Genomic DNA, 16129 nt, shown 5'->3' with positions numbered 1-16129 from the left:
TCACTTGGTCAAGACTCCAGTGAAGATATCTCTACTCTTCCCTTATATAAAAGGTATGTTCAATTTTGGAGACAAAGCATCTCCATTTTTGTTAACCTAGGTCTGGATGTTGACATATATAAAATGTTGAATGTGTACCAACAGTGTTAATGGTTAGTATTACAAAAAATCCATATTACGATTTATAATTAAAATGTTTTTGGCCCTCTAAATCGTCAAACACTTTGATAAAGTGTTTTTATCGCAGGATTAAACATATTTTTATGCTGTTGAGATAACTGACTGGTTCATTCTTTTTTTCTGAAATATCAGACTCTTGCTTATTTCCTACCACTAAGAATCACAGATAAAATCCCTGTTTTTTAAGTGGCCTCTAAATGTCAGTTTATCATTACAGAAAACCTACTGATCAAGTTAAGGTTATAATATAAGTATATGTACTAGCAACTTCAAACTGATATCATTGTAAGGGCCCAGACTAACACTTCAATCATCGATTGCATAGATTTAGAATTTCAAAAGTCTGCGTGATTCACCTCAGACAGAAATGATGCAATTTTAACGTCTTCAATGAAATTGAGATACTTTTAAAATTCTAATGCTATTGCAATGCAATTTAGTGGAACAAGACATTTCCAGAAAAAGATGACATGTGACAAAAATGTTCAAAACTTCGTAGGTTGTTAAAATATCTCAAACACAAGACCAAGGACTGATTAAGATTTGAGTCTTTAGAATTTGACGGCAGATAAGAACCATTCGAAGCACGTCTAGTCTGCACATTTCCCTGATGTAAAGACTCAGACCTTATCAGTCCTTAGTCTTGTCTTAGATTCTGAAAAGCTTTAGGCCTCTTTCATGCATGTTTACATTTCTTCACTGTATTAGCCTCTACCACTGATGGGGGGGGGGGGTCATTTACTCAGTAAAGTAAAACTTCCTTACATTACATCTAAACCTTTGACCCTCTAGTTTCAGACTATGAAATCTTGCTCCACAACGTATATGATTTCACTGGGAACAGTAATTTCCTGTCTAGATTCAGGATATCATTGGTACACTCAATATGATAACCATATGTAAGAAGTTCCTATGGACACTGCAGATAGACAGGAGACTGACCAACCAGGAGGATCATGTTTTACTAGGTACAGAATTTATAGTGGTAGTATAACCATGAAGCATTAAAATACAGAAAAACATTTTTTTAAAAAATTACATATAAATCTGCCAAATTTATGTTAATGTTTCTTCCATTTATTACACTTTAGTATAATCCCCTAGTGGGTTATCAGGGAGCGTTTGAAGTTATTGCTGGATACATAAGAGTTGGCATTGATGGGTTTAGGTATATATATGTATCTCAATGATTCAGGTGTGTACATTTAGAAAAGGAGATAATGTATTAATGCTGGATTACACATTAGGCACCATAGCCAAACAGTGTCCAATAAGGGATTGGGGCTATGGATAATACAGTGTGAAATATGCCTTCTCTGGTTCAGACCTCTCTCACTTCTCCCTTGCACCTGCACGTTTGATTCCTTACAGGAAGTACTTGGATATGACATCACATCCCAGCACTCCTCATCTTAAAGTTCTGCTTATATTATATTATTATATTTTTTCCAAGTACCAATTCAATTTAGAATCCTATGCTCTCTAAAGAATAGTATATACTGAAAATAGAGAACTTAATACGGCACTCCCGAAACTAGTGCCAAAAGCAGGGGGGGAGTTAGCACATTGATCTTAATATATAGCTTGATACATTTACTCTGAAGTGTAAATTAGCCAGGAGCAAAAAGTAGTATTTAACAATATTCTGAGAGTTTAACCTTGATAAAGAATTCACATGATGGTAAAGTTTCACCAGTAATTTGTTAACTTGTGAACTGTTGGTCACGTATAAATTGGCACAGAGATAGTGGCAGTTTCACGTTACTCTTGGATGGCTTCAAATTGCAGGCTATTCTATGAGGGTGTCAGTTAACTGGAGTCTTTCATTTCTAAGGTGGCTTCAGTATTTTGGCACAAATTAGTCAGAGCCTGGCATCTGGCGACTCAAGGATTTGGCACAAAGAAGAGCATCTCACCTCCAGGACTGAGCTCTGTCAATTGGCACATGAAGAAAAAAAAAAAAAGCCAGAGCCAGGGATCCTAGGCAACTAAGATCAAATGACTCATGGAAATGGCACAGGGATACAGAGCCTTGAAACCTCTAGGAACAGGTGTCTCGGGGCAGGACACATGACTTTCTCCCTCTGTGTCAGTACGAATTCATTGAAAAGTCTATTCTTAAAAAAAAGTCTCAACCACATATTTACAAAGCTAAATAAATTAACAGTGGGCGGTGTGTGGTCCCGTCCTGTGTTTCTGATGACCGAATGGGCACCTTTATTTATCTCCCCTCACATTCAACGTGATGGAAGGACTAACTGGAGGCTATGTTAACGCTTCCTGTGTTTCTGTATCTAAAACCATGTGTCATCTTGGAGAATTGAATATTAATGCCCTTATGGTCTTAGCTCTTGTGCTAGGATACTGCCCTCAATCATCTGACTTCACCACACTCAGCCACACCATTTTCAGTACTCTCGCCACATACAAAGCAATTATTCTGATGTCCATCCAATATTCTTGTAAGATGTTAATATGCTGATATATACATGAATACAAATAGATATGTGAAAAATATATTACAGGTTTCATCTGTATAACCAAAGTGAAGCCCATATGAAAATTAGCCCTCAGAGTACCAATAACATCTGTGCAATATCATCAAACATTTTTCTGCAATGTTTTTCCTTCAAATTTTACTCTTGCATTCACAGCATTCATCAGCATTTTACAGCATTCATCTTAAGTATGCTACCAAACAGTCTATCAATCTGCCTCATAAATTTGAAAGGTGGTTTGTTTTGGGTTTTCCCCTGATAGAGATCTGGACTCTGAACATCTACCTACAGTTAAAAGTGTAGTTTTAGTTTAAACTAAATAGTATGAATGACAGCTTTAGCGTCAAGATTGCAAGTTATATTTCCTTCACTATGAAGGACAGCCAAAATCCTTAACTCAGACTGGTATTATCTGTTCCTTAACACAGTGCCATGCTAGGAAGCCCTTGGATCCAGGTATGCTTCTTGTATCCCATTGTTCTGATATATCTATAGAATCTATTTCTGAAAACAGTCTGTTTAAATAAAAATGCCCGCAATTATGAATACTGAAAACAAGCATTATTCGATGGCAGAATCAATAAATTTGCAAACCCAAAAAATATAAAAAGTTATAAAAGTGTTTCTAATACTATACGGAGCTATTCTATATCAATATGGTTTGCAAATTAATTATGGGCTGAAGTTTTGATACTGACCTGAAAAATTATAAAGATGTTCCTGAGCTATCAGCAGAATTAGTTTTCGTCCTTAAAGTACATAATATTTTTTGGTAAAAAAAAACAAAGATCATATAAGATGACTCTTGTGACTTTCAGGCTTTACGTGTTATCACTTTCCATTTAGCTAATGGGTAGTTATGGCAGCAAGATTTATGTTTGGTCTACCTAAATCAAAATTAACTGTATGCAGATAAAAGAAAACAGTTAAGGTGTTTTGGTGGATGGACAAATGGAGGTCTTACTTGTAGTCATAGAATTCTTAAAACCTATGTTTTAAACATTCTCCACACAGACATACGTCAGCATTCACAGTGGGCAGTTCCCAGTCATTTTTTCTTCTCCCATAATAAATATTCCTAGGCTTGTCTATAAAAGCTACCTAGTCTCCACTTCTATAACAAATTAGACGGTTTCATGGAAGCTTTCTACAATGTAAGCTGTACCCTATTTATCTTAACCACATCTGAAACTTTATGCTCTGCTTCTGATCCCCTGGCACTATGTGTTCTTCCAGCTCTTCATATCGTGTTGGAAGAAAACTCTTTAGAATGTCTTTACCCATTCTTTCCTTTCTCCCTTACAGCGCTCAAGCCATGTCTTTAGTAAATGAAATCAAAGAATCCCCCCTCGTCTGATGTCAGCTCGGTGTTTCAGCAGGCTGGGATATGAACTCCACGTGGTTAGAAGGACGAGATGGCCCCAGGAAGAGAAGAAAGATGATGAGAATAAAAAGGCTGCATCTCATATATTCTGCTCCAACAGCACTCAGGAACACATCTGTCCTGCTTCACTGTAAGGGAATAAAATTTGGGAATTGGGAAGGGGAGGATTTAGGTCCCAGCCCACCTCCCCCTTTCAGACATCAGATTCAATGCTGGACAACTTCTCATACACATGGCCATTGGTAGAGTTGTTGAAAGATCTGGGGTTCTTATTGTTTGAAACGCAGGCATTGGGTTGGTTTCCTATACAAATGTCTTTTTGGAAACGGCCTGTGGGACCTGCATGTAGGGCAGTGAGTGATTTACCAGATGCTCGGAAGTCCGACCTTCCCTTCAAGCCACCAATTGCAGGCTGCCTAAAATAGTAGGGCTTGCTCCCATGAAGCAGACATTGGTCATCCCCAAATGTGGGAATAAATGGGTTTTGAGTGACTCGGTCTGGGTACAGGGAACGGCTGAGCATATAACCCCCAGGATTGTGAGTTGAACCATGGGACTTGTTGGCAAAGGAGGTCTCATTGGGCATTTCAAACATGTGGGCATAAGGGCTACCATCCAAGAAGCGCTCCTTATCTTTCAGGCTGACACTGCGGGGAGCTAAGGTCACATCTTCTTTCTGAAGGTCCACAAATGTGTCATAGGAATGCTGGCGATGGAGTTTGCTTCTGTTTCGTTTCTGAGCTTTGCCATTGGATGGGCTCTGTGGATACTTGGAGTTGGAGGTTGCAATTGGTCGAGCATCCAAATCCTGCAGAGAGTTGTCCTCACTGATGTCATAAAGGTTTCCTGCTTTTTTGCAGACTTCACAACGGATACAAGCAGGACGATTGGTATTTTGGGCTGAATAGTTGTGCATCTTGGAAGGGCAATTGCGACAGAAGTTGGTGCCGGCTCTATCCTCCCATTCCAAGTTACTCATATTTTTCTCCCACGCGTTCCCTCCAGTGCCGTGTTTACGCTCATTTTGCGCAAACTCAGGTGCATGCTTCTGATGTTGCCTGTTTGAACATGAACTTTCATGCTTAAAATCATCCCCTCTTTCTTTATAGATGTCTGTTAGGTCCACATGCTCCCAATGAGGGTTGTTTTCCTTGGTCCTGAACTGGTCCAGATAAAAATCTCGCAGTCCCTCTTTGTCCCGAAAGTAGCGTTTATGATCAGGTGACCTTGGACGTCTGCGGTAAGCTAGTTCAATCTCATCAAATTCCCTTCTGGATTTGGCAGATGCTGGCCTCTTTTTCAGACTATCTTTATATTGTTTCCTGCGCTTTGCATTGCCTTCAATGTTGCCATAGGTGACAGTATGTGTAGAAATGTCAGAAACATCAGACCTTATTAAATCATCAGGGGCACCATAACGGTCACTTTTAAAGGAAAATTTACCATATAGGTCACCTATTTGGGTTGTTGAGTGTTTTGTTGGCAAACCTATGTCTAGAGGTTTTTTTGAAAGAGATCTGGGCTGTGTAGTGAAAGGTGCATTATCACAGTCATATAACCCATCAATAGAGCTATTGCTCCCTATACTGTGTGGTCTATGATGGTGGAAATGGTCTTGGTATACATTGCTGTCTTTCAGCTGAAGATTACCAAAGGTCCTCTCCACTTCAGAGATGTAGTCACTAAATAGATTCTCCTCTGGTTGGAAGGACTTGCAGTCAGAGTGAGTGAAGCTTCGCCTATGCTCAGAGATATCATATACTGAGGATTCCCGTCGGATAAAATCCAGGGCGCTCTGCGGGGAGCCATTTACTCCAGACAGGTTGGCCATGTTCTTGGCAGTGCGGAGTAGACGCAGTATATTGGAGTGTGTATTGTTCATTGTTGCTGAAGGGGAATTCATGGCTGACTGCCGATCTTCTATGGCAACACCATGTATACAACTGTAGATACCCTAAAATAAATTAGAAGAAAATCAAAGTCTGATACTATTAATTTGTAGGATAACAAAGTGGCTTAGTGAAGGGCAGGGAATAGGGCTGGGTGTGCCTAGAGAGCTGGCAACCCCACAGCCTGGAGAACTGGAGACTCCAGGCAAATCCTGAAATCCCCAGGTCTCTGTACCTGAGAGCAAAGTGCTAATCCTTAGCTTAAGTTCCTACATGTAAATACATACATGTATGTGTAAATATTTTATGTCTAAAGCAAAGCTATTCTTAATTAGTGTAAAACTATGAGTTAAAAACACACACGTCTGATCCCTTAAATCTTCTGCTGTAGCTGCTGCTCTGTTCATCTTCTTATTTGCTTCGTGACAGTAAAAACAGCAGGAAGCTATGTTGTACTAAAATGAGGCTTTTCAATATATATTTTTACATTACAACTTCTTTTGTTACCAAACCATTGTAACAATGCCTCTCAGTTGGGCTCATTTTGCAAATGCATCTATAAATGTTTCTTTATAAAATCAGAAGACTTCACAGGTTAGCTATGTGATTTAAAAGAAAACATTTTTCTATTCTTTCCTTTGTAAGTTACACCATAGAATTCTCTTACTGATGATTCGGTAGTTTTTACATTTTCAAAATGGTATACATAAAAAAACCTTCCCTCAAAGGTTTAAATTCTAAAACCTGTTTAATGTATAACCCCCAAAACACCTATGTAAAATGTGTAAATTACCAAACTTGATATTAATGGGTGAGTCTGGTATTAGTAATTCAAGCTAATAATTGGAAAAAGTCTTGTCTTTTTAATTATTCATTAACTAAAAAAAACTGATGTCTCTTCAAGTTCCTCGTGCTCTGAGAAGCACACTAAAGACCTGCTGTTACTTTCAGTTGTATTCCCACAAGGTACTATTTGTCATGGATATCTTGATATAACGTACTGTATGACAAATCTGGTTAATAAAATATATGGTTCTTTTGTTTTATAACTGATTTAATATTGGCTTTGTTAATATGTAAGTGGCATGGTATTTTTAAATTACAGTCATTAAAATGCAATTTACAAAAATGTACCAAATGTGTATCAGCCGCCACTGTTCCATAACTCACCCTGCTAATAGAGAACACCAAGCCTGGCTTTCCAGAACAAACACCCATGAAGCAATGCCGAAACTGCCAGAAGAAGAGGTGCTCCATTATGAATGTGATCAGACTCAGAGCCATGGCTGCCCCCAACATGTAGAAGACCCCCGCCATGTTATCGATGTCCAGTTGGCTACTCATAACCTCATTCTTCTCATTGTGACAAATACCAGTTAGCCAGAGAGCTTCCAGCTCCTCCATTTCTCCTACAGGAAAAGGTTAGTAAGCTTGTTATCACAATTTGTTTTCAAACACCCACACCGCTTCCATCAATCAAGAAATATGATATGAAGCAGATAAGGCCACATGAATGCTACATGATGTTTTTGACCAGAAAGATGCAGTTGATCATTCATTCTGGTGTCTTTGGGATAGAGACTTATCATTCTTCTGTGAATAACTTGGCTTGTCACTAGTGTAAACCTTACCTACGAGTAATTATGTCATCAACTTGAAATCACCTTGCTGAAAACCAGCACTGTTCATGTATGCAAATAACCATAATTTTAACAGAAGAATAAGCCAGATGTATTTTTGTTAGAATTTTCAGGCAAACTACCCAAAAAAATTAAAGTTCCCAATGTCACATATCTCTTTGCTTATTTACCCTGTGCCCTCTCATGTTAAAAAAACACCTCAGGCCCCTTGTGTTAAAGAGATATAGCTACCTCTGATTCCCATGTCGCTTTCATTGGAAACAAAGCATCTGAATCATGGTGGGGATGCACACATGTGTGGGACTACATTGCCCCAGGGAGACTTTGGTTAGGTTAACGGAAAAGAATACATATAATAGCCGCAATTAGCATGTTCTATTTGGTCACTGTATGTTAATGTTTAAGATATGTCCATGCAAAATATGTTTTAAAAAAGTGTGCCCAATAAGATTAAAGCTAAACACCTACTTGCACACACCGCTTCCATGGCAAATGAACATTCAAGCCAATCAATTTGCTCAGATGACTATTTACAGACAAATACATACCATCACCAAATAGCTGAAGAATTGCCAGATCAATTTGTCGTTTCCATCCTGAGTCCTTCTGAATGGCAATTCCATATCCAGTAGAAGCAAAGACTTTGCCACTTCCAATAGTCACTAGCTTACATCCTTCATCTCGACCAGCCATGTAGTTGAGTACAGCAGCATCATAGATAAAGGCGTCCAACTTACTATATTGTCAATAAGAACAAGAATAGAATATCATGGTATACCACTTCTGAACATTACTTGGGCCTGTGGTTGCATTTCCACAAGATATGGAGTGTTATCTGATTTAATCACTGGTACAAAACAGGTCTAAAGGAAGGTTTCATTAACTACAGTAACATCAGCAGAGTGAAAATGAATGCGTACCACATTAAAAATGAATTTACTAGCATGCATGGGTTTTCTTGAAGGGGTTTTGTGTCTTAATTCGAAACTAAAATAATAAATCGTGGGAACATTGCTCATGATTGGGTTACATAAAGTGACATAATTGACATCTTATATAACCTCCATACCCAGTTTTTAGAGATAGAAGAGCATCCTGCACAGATTTCTGGTTAAACTTCACCATATATGCATGCATCTCGAGGTAGTTGTTACGGATATTCCTTTCTGTGCTGCCATTGGGAACGGTCCCGAACCGGAATGCTGGGGAGAAGTCGTTGGGTCTCTGAAACTAAGCCGAGAAGAAAAAAAATCACCTGTGAAACAGATTTCTACATTTTACCTGCATAATACACATGAAACCGATGCTGCGTTTGACTGCTTAGCATTGTTACCTAGGCTAAATAAATAATACACTAAAAACATCCAATTCTGTGATGCTGTAAAATCAGTTTATACCAAATGATAGGTAGTCTTACTGCATATTGGTAATCTGTTTAAGTTAAAATCTCTGATTAAATAATACTTCATTAGTTTTAAAAACTGCGGAAAAAACTGTGTTAGTTTAAAGTAATTCACGAATAAGAAAACTTAACATTCAGATGACCATCTTACTATCACGCCTGGGAACTGTCTGTGCCATTGACATGGATTTCTGTCTACTGTGGCAACATTGAATATCTATATTAAAAAAAGATTTGATATTTCTTTTATTCTATTCAGCACAGGTTTCAACCCCTTACGTGCATGTTCCATATAGAACTGCCCCCCAAAAAACAACTTTTTGCATTGCATTTAATAATAATTTTTTTTTTGGATAATAATAGTGAGTGTTGCATCATAATTACTTTTATATAAAATAAAATGTAACTGGGTTGCACTCTTGCGTTTACTTTATATTTGATGGGTTGCTGGTCATAGGTTGCAGTAAAATTGGATAGGCAGGTCTATGAGAATTGTGTATAAGCTCAATTTGCTTAGGTTTCCTAATTCTACAGAGGACCGCTGACTGGGTGGTAGTGAACGTATATAAAGATGTAACACATTTTGACTGGAATAGTCAACATTCCATAATACTTAGAACAGATGTCCTTTGTATGGCTGTTTTCACTTTTACAAAATACAAAAAAAGGTTGCTGTCTCAAGTTTGCTTTGGATTCTATCTATTGTTTAAAATTAGGCCATGGTTATTACTCGGATAAAAATACATTATTCATTAAAAAGGCAAACTGCAGCTTTCCACCAAAGCATGAAATTCAGCTGAAATTAAATTAGGATTTCATTTAAGATAACATACCCACAATCCTCTGCTCACGCAGAGAAGAATAATAGGTTCAAGGAACCAGTTCCAGGCAATAAATGTATTATTTTCCATTCGCCCTGTGAGGTAGTAACTTTTAAACCCCATTTTAAAAGTCCTGGGCTATAGAAAATGTAAACTGCTCAAAAATCCAAGCAAAATATAATTTTTATGCGCAAAAGAATGTGCAATATGAGGTATAGATCTATATACTCAGTGTGTGTGGGTGGTTCAATATACCTTATATTCAGATACATCATATTACCTCCTTTGTATTTTGAATATGGATTCAGGTTTTTATTCTATAGAGCAAAGCAAATGCTATCAAACTCCTCAAACTATATATTTGTGAGGACATCAGAAGATACATCTTGCATAACCTTACTGTAATATTTTATGTATAGGTGCTGTCTTATCGTTATCAATGATAACATTTACAGATTACCGTATATTGCCCTTGCCTACTCTTCAAATCTATAGGTGATTGTTACAAAACAGAAGCTGTGTCTGCCATTTTCCTTGCAGGCCTGATTATTTTAACTCAGAATGTAAACAATATGTTGGCATAATATACATCGAATTGGTATCTTATTTATAGTGGGAATCATTGACCAACAAATATTAAGTTAGATATGTTTATCGTTCTCTACATTTTTTGATTAATTAATGCCTGAGGAGGGGACCTAACAACTTGGTCTTGAAAGCTTGCAATTAAACTCTCAACCAATAAATGGTATCATTTTAACTATATTTTTCTCCTACATTTTATTCACATTTATCTTCTGTCTTGTTTTGATTTATATTTGATTAATTATGGTTAAATACCTTACACTTCCTGAGCCTTGGTATTTAATTAAGCTGGTAACTAATGTCATTTTATGTCAGAATTTTGATTTTGATTTAACTAAGTAGAGTTAAATTTGGTTCATGTGGAAAAACTTTGATGTTAAACATATTTCTGTCTATATTTTTGCAATAAGACAGGTACCACACAACAGCCTTAAACTGGCATGCATCCCATGTGGGCAGATACTGTCTGTTTCATCTGTTTTGTAAAATAACTGTTAAGTTTAAAATAAAAGTGTTTTTTTAAAAAATTTTTTTTATTGTGTTTCCAATAGTTGTTAATGAGGGAGCCACATCATGTACAATGGCAATACATACAGTGCCCTCCACTAATATTGGTGAATATGAGCATAGAATAATGTGAAAAATTGTCTATATTGCTTAACCATTCGATCTTTTCTTAAAAACAAACACAAAAATACACAACTGAATATTAAACAATTACAAACACAACACAGGTTTATCCAAAAAAAGGTAAAATATATTTGCGGCACAATTATTGGAACCCCTATACATTCATATGAAAAAAAATATATTTGAAGTATATTCCCATTGATATTTAAAACATTTTTAGTACACCTGACTAGTAACAGGAAATTGTTCAACTATTACTTTTTTCAGAGGGGTATAAATATTAGGTAACATATAGGCCAAATTCCCTTAGTCATTCATCACTATGGAATATACGTATCTGTGATGTGCGGCAAAATATTGCTGAGCTTCACAAAATAAGAAGTGTCTAATCATTGAGAATGCCCATTTATATTATAGCTGCAGGGGACCCGGATCCTCCTCTCTGGCAGCCGGTGGACATCTGCGTGATGCGCACAGACAATCTCCGCTGCTGCCGGCACTTCCTCTGGGGGCTTCTATGACGGAGCACCAGCGTGACTTTCCGGTGCTCCATCATAGAAGCCCCAGCGGAAATACCGGCAGCAGCAGAGGTTGTCTGCGCACATTGCGCAGACATTCACCGGCTGCCAGAGAGGAGGATGCAGCACTGTAGGGGATCTGGATCCTCCTCCCTGGCAGCCAATGAACGCGATGCGCGCAGACAACCTCCACTGCTGCCGCCACTTCCACCAGGGCTTCTATGACAGAGCTCCGGCGTGACATGTCCTTCCAGGGCTCAGTCATAGAAGCCCAGGCGGAACTAACCGGCAGCAGAGGTTGTCTATGCACATCGAACGACATCCACTGGCTGCCCCCACCAGGAAGCCTGAAGCATGGAGGAAAAGCATAGGGATGCATTGGTAAGCCGGGGGGGGGGGCAGAGTGGCATATAGGGGGTTATAAGGCATATCCGGGAGACAGAGTGGCATATAGGGTGTATAAGGCATTTCTGGGGGGCAGAGTGGGATATCTGGGGGGTAAAAGGTATATCTGGATAAATTTTTCATACTTTTTGAGGAACTAATTACCATCTAAGCATTTTTAGCAATTTCCAATTGAGAGAAACAATGAACTGTTCCATTGTTATTCCCAAAGGCTATAAACTGCTTCTCAATGCTTACAGTAATATTTAGATTTGTCCCCTAAGCCACAATGTATGTCAATTTATTAGCCTTGCATTCAGTCTCATTTCCCAACATTAAAGCAAACCGTTTTACTTTTAGCACACTTTGGAGAAGTGTAAAATGCGTAAAAACGTAATGTAGTCACATTGATTAAATTGGTAGTGTGTCCACCAATATATACATATATATATATATATATATACAGGTGTGTGTCCCCCATTAAGTTGCCCAAATGGTTGATACCACTTTTTCCCAACATTTGATGTTAAGATCAGAGTTTTGAAGTGATAACCCAAAAATGTGGGATTACAGGAGAAATGAATGCTTGTCCCATAGAGCTAAAGATAATTGTGAGCTAGCGTACACACTTGAGAGGCATGTTCACTTGTTTCTTGGTGTCCACATAATTTATGCTATATATTAGGGGACAATAGCCTCACTCTTTATAACTAGCCGCACCAGGGAGCCATGGTAATAATGGCATACAAGTGACTGTGACAGTATGGACTGTGACTGTGGTATAGATAAAAGTTTAGCGTCCCCCTTATTGTTGGGTCTCTGAAGGATAGCCATAGATATTCTAGGCTTCCTATTATTTGAAAGAAAGTTCAATATGTTCTTTTGTAGGGTGTCTATTAGAGGCTTTGGGATCATAACCGGAATTACTCGAAAGATGTATAAAATTGTGGCAGATATTCTCCCAAACCAGGTGATATATAACTTGTGTCTGAAGATCCTGTTTAACTGCTTCACCAGTTTAGAATAATTGAGATTGTGAATACAGTTGGGGTCCCTATGGATCTGAATTTCCAGGTATGATTGCCTCCAATCAAATTTGAATTTTAAGATTGCCAAAATATGTGAGGGTAGTATTCGATACATTGATTTGATGATTTCTCAAGACAAAATAATTGTGTTTTTTAACCACTGCAAAACTATACACATTTTAAAGCATACAATAAAAGATCAAAAACCCCAAAGTATATTACATGCAGAAACATACCCCCAAAGAACAGAACAATTTTGTGTCCATATTAATTTTAGTAATTTGCTCTAACTTGAATAATCTGGACTAGATTTACGCTGTTTTTACACGCTTGAGCGTGTAATAAGAAATTATTTCTGTATTTTGCATGCCACTTTTTCATTTGATCTCAAATAGTTAAACATCTGTTCTGAAGTTGCAAACTGTGAATCTTCCTGTGCCTTTCAGATACTGATTAGTAATTTAGAGATGCACTTCAGATGAAGGCTTTGTACAGAACTATTGTTAAGTGCCAGCAAGTTCAATCTGCATAATGAAGTTGCTAAAAGCATCTGTTGATTGGTCAGAATAAAGCTCTGATTCTGACTGGCTACAATTAAACTGACACTTTGACTCTGTGCATACGCAGTGAAATCTCAGGAGAGCACGAAGAGTGGAGGCGGCTTTAGCTTTTCTAATATATCTTAACCCGTACTCATTACCATAATCAATGCAAAACATGTCACAGGATGTTGGATTAAACCACATCAGTATGTAGGAAAGTCTACATACCTATCTCTATATGTTCATTGGAAATTGCTGAATGACACAATGATACAAAATGACATTAGATTAGCTGCTGAAGTGTAAGTTGCAGATGAGTTGAGATAAAACATTGCATCATCTAATGGGCAGCCTTGCCAACCAAGAATGTATATTAAAACTCTTGTGACCAGGGTTTCTACCCAGTAAACAGTGCCTATTTATCGACCTTGGAAGGATTGAACCTCCGACACTGCTTCCCCCAACTGTTTGATTAGCAAACAGGGCTCATTTTCCCTGCATTACTGATCGCAGTACCTGTGATCAGCCTGCGTGGGGCTCATCAGAGGCCTCAGGAAGGTCTGGATAGACCCTCTGGGAACCTTTTTACTTAAACATTGTTTCTGAACACAGAGAATGCCTAAAGAGAAAGTATTCTCTTAATCGGTATGTTAAATAAATAAATATTGGTATGTCAAATAAACATTGCTACAGTGTTGTCACTTGTTGCTATAATCACATGAGCTGAGTACATCCATTCTGTGATTTGCCTATACACAAAGAACATTAATCACATCATTCTCGGTCTACAGCAGATTAGCAGACAACACTGATTATACCCACAATTGACCACACTGCAGAAGTGTTTATTTGACATACTGTATCACTCGGTCTTTGGAGGGTTATTGTACATCCCACATCACAGGGTGTTTTGTCATTTAATGTGATACCTTGTTAGGCCGGAATGCGTCAGATTTACAGCATTTTTAAAATAACTTGCCAACTCACTGTTTGTACTTTTTATGGACTATGATTATTTCATGATACGCACATGATTATGTATTTACTGTATGTATGAATATTATCATCATATTCACTCTCTCTTTGGGGCATTGGGAACAGGTCCCCGATGTTGTTAGAGTTGCCACTACTCCTTTTTTCCTCTCTCTTTTCTATCATATTTTTTCTATCTATACTGAATTTCCTATTAAAGCATAACATAACAAGTAGTGCCTAACATAACAATTTTGACTTACAGAAAAGTAATGAAGGCCAGGCTCAAACATGCTTACAATCTGACACTTCAACTCACTATCTTGCGTTTGATTAAAACAAATGTGAATATATATGTTGTGTTCTGTCTGATATGTTTAGTCTGCTATGGGGAAGACCAAATCTTTTTTGTATTGGGCTCTTATGACATGCATAAGCACTGGCACGATCAAGTTGAGTGCTATGTAATATGCAAACATATCAAACATTTTGCCGGTCACTAATGCACACAATGCACATTGATTTGTTGCAAATGCATCAATGAGCACCTGCAATTGGTATGCCATTGTGTAAACAATATAGCATTTCAAAACACATAAATGAATATCAAGGTAAGAATTACTTTTTTAAAACTGTTACATAGCACTAAAAAAAGACACAACTTGTTTAGCCACATGAGACCAATAACCACACTTATGCATTATTACTCACGTTTACCATATTACACCAGGCCTGGACTGGTCTTCAGGCACACTGGACAGATTCCTGGTGGGATGGTGCCTGACAACACCTTTAATTCCCCTCAACCAGCTCAGACAGCCAGCCCAATTCTTTAGCATGTGTACAGGAGGCAGCTTCACGCAAGTGGGTGATATAAAAGTGCAACACGAGGCTGCATGTATCCATGTATACAGAAGTCAGCCTAATGTCTTTTATCAGCTTCCCTACTTCTAATTTCTCACCCCCCCTTTGCCTTGGAAGTCTTTTATTTATTTCATAAAATGAAAAGTCCGGAACCAAAATATTTTGTGCTGTACATGGAAAAACATTTTTTTGAACAGTGTCACACAGGAGCACATACCACAGAAGTTCTTTACACTAAGACACCTAGAGATGGTTTGAGCCCCAAAGACAAAACAACAAGGACTTTGATGATCCTAACAGTGTGGATGCTCCGGTATAGGCAGGAATAAGTAGGCAGGTGCGCCTCCAGCATTTTTTTTTTTTAACAGGACCGCACATCTTACAGCGGTCGGGCCAGTGCACCTCACCTGGAGACCACGCACCAGCTAGCAGCAACCTGCCTGCTGGTAGCAGATCCCAGCAGCATGACATTACCCCCTTCTCGAGGGCCGACAGAAGAACAGAGCAGGGACATGTAGATCAATTGGGGAGACCCACAACCTTTCTCCTGGCCTATATCCTTTCCAATGCACAAAGTATTGGATTGCATATTCCATACCTTTCTGGAATCTAGGATGGCCTGTATCTCTTTAGAGAACTAATGCATTTTCAGTAATAATTTACAAAGTCCAGGAACCGTTGGAGAGGTTTGAAAGCCGGAGGTTGAGGCCATTCAAAATGGCATGATGTATCCCAGTAAAGCAATACACAAACCAAATGGAATCACTGTGTATTCATAGTGTTCCATACGTG

General features: G+C 38.2%; 1 protein-coding gene across 1 annotated transcript in view; it reads right to left on the bottom strand.

Moving 5' to 3' along the window:
• Positions 1 to 1947: 1947 nt before the first annotated feature.
• Positions 1948 to 16129, bottom strand: part of GRIN2B (glutamate ionotropic receptor NMDA type subunit 2B) — a 191482-nt gene continuing 177300 nt past the window's right edge. The window contains exons 11-14 of the mRNA XM_053469112.1: positions 8661 to 8821; positions 8140 to 8327; positions 7122 to 7360; positions 1948 to 6016 (exon numbers count right to left, since the gene is read on the bottom strand). Coding sequence (XP_053325087.1) covers positions 4256 to 6016; positions 7122 to 7360; positions 8140 to 8327; positions 8661 to 8821 — 2349 coding nt within the window. The 3' untranslated portion in view covers positions 1948 to 4255. The remainder of the gene's footprint in view (positions 6017 to 7121; positions 7361 to 8139; positions 8328 to 8660; positions 8822 to 16129) is intronic.

The sequence above is a fragment of the Spea bombifrons genome, chromosome 6 (assembly GCF_027358695.1).
Source record: "Spea bombifrons isolate aSpeBom1 chromosome 6, aSpeBom1.2.pri, whole genome shotgun sequence".
Taxonomy (NCBI): domain Eukaryota; kingdom Metazoa; phylum Chordata; class Amphibia; order Anura; family Pelobatidae; genus Spea; species Spea bombifrons.
This window is presented reverse-complemented; position numbering and strand designations above follow the sequence as displayed.